Genomic DNA, 7,209 nt, shown 5'->3' on the forward strand with positions numbered 1-7,209 from the left:
ACCGCTGGCGTGTGTCTGCGCCAGAGCAGACTCGACCTGCCTGACGCAACCTCGCCCCAAGCACGCTCTTACTCAGATGACAGTTTAGTGATAACAAGTGATATAGCTGATCAGTGGGACTCCCTCAATTCTCCGTGACTATCACATGCTATTCTTCACATTTGTTTAGATTCTGTCTAAACATTGAAGCGCAGAGATACCGAGAAACCTTCTCCACTTTTTCAAAGGATTTATTCACTTCTATAAGTCGAGGAGGTTCGTTTAATTCAAGATGCCAGCTGATACTATGGAGAAACAGACGGCATCCCCTATTGCTGGTGCCCCAGCGACTGGGTCACACACTCCAGACAAACCCAAAAATGCTAGTGAGCATAGAAAGGTAAGACTTTAAACAGTTGTTTGCCTACCAGCGTACCTTCTCTTCAAAATGGATATGGAGCAAGATGTCTGAACCTCGTTGAATATTTTCATATGGGATTAGCAAAATATTCATGTAAAATATGTATTTTTCAGTCCACCAAACCCATCATGGAGAAACGCCGGAGAGCGAGGATAAACGAAAGCCTTGGACAACTTAAGACACTTATCCTCGATGCACTTAAGAAAGATGTAAGTTTGACTTTGCAGTGAACAAATTAAAACGATCAGTCGAGTCACAATGATTTCGTTGTGAATCAATATCTAATCATGTGCCCCTTACAGAGTTCCAGACATTCTAAACTGGAGAAAGCCGATATTCTGGAGATGACAGTGAAGCACTTGAGGAATTTACAGCGTGTGCAGATGACTGGTGAGTTGAAATACCAGTGTCCTATTATTTGATCATCTAGGCTACAAAACCTGTAGTCCAAAGTGAAGTTGATGCAACAATTATTTTATTTTATTTTAATTCCAAATATCTTCTCTCTTTTTCTCAGCAGCTCTGTCAGCCGACTCAACCGTCCTGAGTAAATACCGGGCGGGATTCAACGAATGTATGAACGAAGTCACCCGTTTCTTGTCCACCAGCGAAGGGGTAAACACGGAGGTGAGGTCGCGGCTCCTCAACCACCTGTCCGGCTGCATGGGCCAGATGATCGCCATGAACTACCCCCAGCAAGCCCCGTCTCAACAGGCGCACCTACAGCCCCTTCACGTGCAGCTACCCTCCACTTTGCCGATCAACAGTGCTTCTATGGGTTCCAAGCTCAGCCCCTCTGAAGCCATGTCCCCCAAAGTGTTCGGGGGGTTCCAGCTGGTGCCCGCCACAGATGGACAGTTTGCCTTTCTCATTCCCAACCCCGCCTTCGGCTCCGCCACAACGCCCGTGATCCCCCTTTACGCAAACGCAGGTGTACCTGTCACAGTCAACGCCAGTCCCGTCCATGCCAGCTCTGCGCCGACGGTAGCATCACCTGTGCATGGGATGACATCCTTCGCCGGCGTGCCTCAGGCTGTCAGCCCTGTCGGTGTCAGCACTGGTCCAGAGAGCTCTGAGCCTGTTTGGCGGCCCTGGTAATTTGATGCGGGGATATATGGACACTTATAAATGAACTTTTAGTTTCATTGAGTTCAAAGTTCCGTTCTATGGAACATTGTTTCCTTTGTTGGACATAGCAAAAGATTTGGTTATTTTATTTATTGGCTGATTCCAAAATTTGGATGTGGTGATAAATAGACCTATGCTGTTCATGCAATGGAAGTTTATTAAAATGTTGTATGAAGTACTTTTTATGGAAAGATTTAGTTTTGTACAGAGTTGTTATTGATTGTTATACCAAAGCTGTGTGTTTTGTATTGTTTGTCATTTTATGTTGAAATTGAAGTTGGGCAATGGCCCGTTGTTCCAATAAATCAGTTGTTAAAAACGAATGTAATTTGTCCTCACTTTGTTTATATCATTAGGCTCTAGAAAAATGTAGCCTATTGCTTCAGCAATAAGGTGTCTTCTCAATTCTACCTCCCCATGCGTAAAATGTCAGTGTCCTTTAATATCAGAGGCCTATGAATAAGGCGTAATCGTACATGCAGAGCAAATATAAGGTATAGCTTAATGTAGCTAGTCTGTTAGGCACAGTCTATAGTCTTTTGAATTCTTGTTTAGGAGAATAACTCATAGGTTTTGAAACTCATACCCTACCTTTTCAGTTTGGCGGGAGTTGGTGTCCAGCTAGATAATGTATGTGTTGACGTGACCATGGCAGGGGGTGGCTTTTTTCTTTTGCAAGAAGGTAATTAAAAGTTTGAAAAGGGGTCTCATCCTGTATGCAGCGGGATCTTTAAGAAGTCTTAAAGCCTATTCATAGGCCTGGGAAATGCGCTCTGGGGTTAATGTCACTAACAGATTGCCCCACTGAAAAGGGAATATGGACGGATCCTCGCTTCCTTTTGTGTATCAATTGTTCAGCTTTACTCAGAATAGACATACCTGAATCGCGGGAAAACGTAGGAGCGTGGGGGAGTTTAGTGCCTTGGTGGGTAGGCTATAGACTAGGTTACTTTTGATGGAGAGTTTAATTGATCAAAGCAGCTATATGGGGCTGCTGTGATTATGGGTTAGGCTACATCAAATGCATTTGAGATGTCCTTTTAATGAAGCATTTTACCCCCACACCCCGTCTCCCTCTCTCTCCCCTTCTCGGTTATCCCTGGGTGTAAGCTTATCTCTCAGGAGTGAGGCGGTACGGAACTGGGGGACATGTCGCTGCGGCAGGCGGCGTGGCGCTAGCCGTGTGTCAGCCACTTGCAGTCAACAGGCCCCCTTTTCTTGGGATAAGGTTACACCCTGGTGACCGCCGGTCAAAAAGGTTCAGCAATAGTCTCCTGCGCGAGAGCGCATCGCCTGCTCAGCTCAAAAATAAACTATGGCATAAAGCGCGTGGCAATGCGTTTTTGGTATGGTGAACATTGACCAGTAAACATTTCTAAACAGGTAGGCTGCTTAGAAAGATAGTCTTTTGCCATAACGATAATGTAGCCTAGTCTAAACATTGGCGTGTTGAATTAACAATGGTTTATTGAAATTGTCCAGTCTAGGCCCTATACGACTATAGCTTCTTTTTTTTTTAAACAAACTACAGTTGTGTGTGTAGCTACGTGTGTTGTGTGGGCCTAGTTTCTTTTTCACTCCTGTGACTTTCGGTGCCCTGAGGATGACTCCCTCTGAAAATGGCATTCTGAAACTGCGGGCCAGCAATGTATAAAAGTTTTGCACAGAGGCATAACCGAGACACTAGTTGGCAGTGTGTGGGCTCTGCGGCTGTTCCTACTGCCTGCGTGTCTGAGTTAATAGCTCAGAGATGCCTTTGTGGTGCTGAGGTCGTGAGAACCGAGCGAACTAGGCTGCTTGCGGCCGGGCAGAGCGCCAATCAGTAAATCCCCGCTGGCTGGCCGGGTCGTGCTTTGGGCCGCGCAGCTATTCTCCGGAGGTGAGGAGGCGCACACGCGCGGCCGCCAAGAAGTGAGCCTGGACTGGTGTAAACATAAGGAGAGCTGCTGGACAGAGCTACAACACACTCCCACCCGCGCGCCCCAGGGGAAGTTTACTGAGTCCGTCCTATAGCCTATATATATATATATATATATATATATATAGGCTATATATATATATATATATATATATATATATATATATATATATATATATATATATATACATACATACAGGCCTATGACCATAGCCTATGAGTGGTACAGCGGCGAGCTTAGCTCATGTTTGTGTGGGCTATGAGAAGAGCTCATCTCAGTGGAGGAAACTGCTCAACCTGATTAAATGGCATCAGCACTTTCATTATAGCCTATACCTCAAAACTGAAACAACAATAGCCTAATAGCAAACTAATGCTGCAGCCTACACGTTATTTTAGATTTGGAAAGAATGAAATAGGCTACGTGGGAATCCCCCCACTTTCTGGTGTCTGGATCAATAGAATTCCTATAGAGTGGTGAATCTCCCTTGGGGAGTTGCGCAATTATTCCCATTGGGAGCTAGATGCTATGGCGGGGTCAGGGTCGCTTCTATTGGGCTGGCAAATTATCATTCTTAAACAACATGAGCGCGCGTAAAACAAAGCTGCAGAACTGCCGAAATAACCTCTCCCGCCAAATCCAATGGACCATTCACAGGCACGGTCTTTAGTTTGGATTTTTATGATTTCGGATTATTACTTATTTTTTTGTAATAAAAAAGTACGCCTGAATAGCCTAATCATTGACTATGATTCTTGTTGACATGTCTTGTTTTTTTGTAAACTGTTTCCCCAACCTTTTGTATAGCCTAAATATGTTTCAATTCGAATAATAGCCCAAATCTGACATTTTATCATGTTCGCTTACAAACTCCCATCATCATGCACGTTCTGAAACAAAAAGTGGCTGATTTTAAAGAGATCTCTTGACCTGAATGGGACTTCATTCATAGAGTTAGAAAATTAGAATTATTGTATGGATTATGCCATTATTTGATAGCCTGGAAGCCAGACTCATCGCGAAAAAAAGTAGTTGCTACATTTTTTTCCCGCGTTGACTGGCTGGCTTCCAGGCTATTTATTTGCCATATGTTTCTGATGCAGTGTTATTTTTGACCACAGGGAGGATCAATCCCAATAGGCCTCTGGAACCACAATGCCCCGTCATATTCTTCTGAGGCTTGGTCCACTCTGAGAATCAAGAGGGGTTGATATACAGGACATTACCTTTACATGGTGTTCACATTTACCATGCCTACAGATTTTTCAGAGCGACCCCTTTGAGGTCATATTTTGAATTTCAAATGATTTGAGCAATAGTGAAATAATATTATATGCACAACATTTGCAAGAGTTTTTTTTTGCCTATTCAAACTGAGTAGGCTAGCTGTAAATTGCCTTGACATAGGAGTAAATGTGTAGAGCCAGGATGAAGGATTGGGATTGTTACTTAGCTCAGCCTCATTGACATTCACTTTTAGGCCTGTCTAAATTAGCTCCTCAGTCAGTCAGAAGACACATAAATGAGGACAGGAGGAAGTGCCCTGCGTGCCTGGTCACAGAGGCCGCCAAGGCTAAGGTAGGGGGTGGAAAGAGGAGGAGGAGGAGGGTGGGTGGGGGGGGGGTTACTCCGGAACAGAGTCTGGGGGAGGACACTCCTCCTCCTTATTCCTGCACCTGTTTTCTGAAGAAAAAGTATAGGAGAGTTTGGGTATAAAGAGACAGATTGATTATCCTTCAATGGTCATTGAAGAGATTGAACAGCTCTGGCGAAGTCACCGAGGGACGCGTTGTGTCTGTCAGTACCTGACCTGAACTACGGGCAGATAAAACTGCACACAAATCCAGGAATGACTAGAGGCGTTTGGTTGATCTAACAGACTAAACTATTAATATATTTTTTCATTGTCCTCATGTTTCCCAATGTCCAGGAATGCGGCCCATTCATCTGCAGCCTTCACAATATTACCAGACCAACACTGTAACACACACATGTTGCCCCATCCTCCCTAAACCCTCCCTGTTCCTGCACCCTCACCACCTCCTCCCTCCCTCCCCCTCTCCCTCCCTCCCGTCATGGTATTTATAGTAAGGCAGCACTTTTCCCTGGGAGCGGGACAGGAGGCAGGCGTGAGGTGAGGGGGCGGCAAGGGTGTGTGTAGCTGGGGGGGGCGGGGGGAAGCGGGGGGGGGCGACAGTCAGACACGTAGGGACGCGCCAGGGCAGGTCAGATATCACAGGGACCGGGTGCTAGCGCGAGGCCCCGCTGATCTTTGTCGCTTGTCTGCAGGACGTATTTCTGTGGCCAGGTTTGGCTTTTCAGCAGCTTCTCGCGTTTCAAGACATGGGGCCCCGCGGCTTTAAGCCTTTGCAACTGGTGCAGATTCCACAGGAGAAAGTCGGGCCCTGTCGGCGGGCCGAGAGGTCTCACCAAGTATTTATACTCCTCCTGACTACTAGGTGGCCTTGAAGGAGCCTAGCCCTTCTATCAGGGCACATTATATTTATCTAGTTATCTATCTGGGGGAGATCCTTGTCTTCCCCCAGCAGAGCGCTCAGCTGTTGTTCTATTTTAACAGTGGTTCAGAGTTCATGTTGCTCCTCAGAAGTAAAGTACTTAGCTAATGGAATCTAAATGTTGGGAGCCATGGAAGGAAAACACTCCGAAGACAGGATCTTTCGGGTCTTATTTCATGGTCAGCAGGCCAAGAGTATTGCAGCCCAATTGCAGCCCATTGCACTTTATTGTGTGACGTCTTGTTTGACAGATCATTCATTTCTTCCTCTTGAGACATCAGACATGGCGGCAGTGATAATGTCAAATCACTCAAGAGTTTGGCCCTGGTGATGGACATTTGAATTGGATACCAAATTGGTATCAACATGTATTGGCAAGTTTCAACATGTGCAGGCAGATTCTGATGAGAGAGGCCAGTTGTTGACTGTTATGGTCCCAGTGTGTTCTGCTAAAACCACGTGAAAGTAGGTCTAAATCTGGAGACACTTATTGAGTGTGTGAACAGATCTCAGGGTACCTTACCCTCTCTTAGGCATAGTATGTGTGTGTGTGTGTGTGTGTGTGTGCGTGTGTGTTTGTGTGTGTGTGAGAGAGAGAGAGAGAGAGAGAGAGAGAGAGAGAATTGGTATAAGACAGTCTCACCACATGCTGAGACATGTCCCAGATCTGACACCTGATCGCAACTTAGTCAGTGCTCTGACTCATACCTGTCTTTTCAGGGTATGCGGTGTGGTGTGTGTATTTGTGTGTACAGTATGTGTGTTGGGTTCGTTGAGAGTGTGAGAAAGAGAGTGTGCCCTCATTTTATTGATACCTCAATAAAACCAGCCTTACCACAGTGGAGAGAAGGACACTCAATTATTAAAAATATAGGTAATGGGAAAGGGAAGGAATCCCATCAGAGGGAAGAAGGAATTATACAGTATTTAGAGAAGAGCAGCAAATCCTGTCTCCGAAAGCTCAAAAAGTTGTCAGGATTTGCCATGCAAAACAGCTACGGTAACGCTATCACAGATTCCCTTGAGCTGTTTTTCCTCACACGTTGAGGCCTGAGGAAGATATCATGGCTCTGATGGAGGCTAGAGTCACAGCAGTCTGGTGGCAGGGGCTAGGTGGCGACAGCACTGCTGTTAAGAAGGCATTATCACCTCAGCAAGCTCGTGCCCCTAGGCCTGGGGGTCATTGTCCCCAAACAGGATGTCCTGGTCTCTTGTCTCCTTCTCTCTCTCTCTCTCTCTCTCTCTC

General features: G+C 45.8%; 1 protein-coding gene across 1 annotated transcript; it reads left to right on the forward strand.

Annotated features, from left to right (window-relative positions):
• Positions 1 to 271: 271 nt before the first annotated feature.
• Positions 272 to 1,498, forward strand: her9 (hairy-related 9; the record flags this gene model as incomplete). Its single annotated transcript, XM_084462002.1, has 4 exons — positions 272 to 379; positions 514 to 609; positions 703 to 790; positions 918 to 1,498. 4 exons carry the CDS (start codon positions 272 to 274, stop codon positions 1,496 to 1,498), a joined length of 873 nt encoding a protein of 290 aa, XP_084318128.1.
• Positions 1,499 to 7,209: the final 5,711 nt, after the last annotated feature.

The sequence above is a fragment of the Borostomias antarcticus genome (genome assembly GCF_949987555.1).
Source record: "Borostomias antarcticus genome assembly, chromosome: 3".
Taxonomy (NCBI): domain Eukaryota; kingdom Metazoa; phylum Chordata; class Actinopteri; order Stomiiformes; family Stomiidae; genus Borostomias; species Borostomias antarcticus.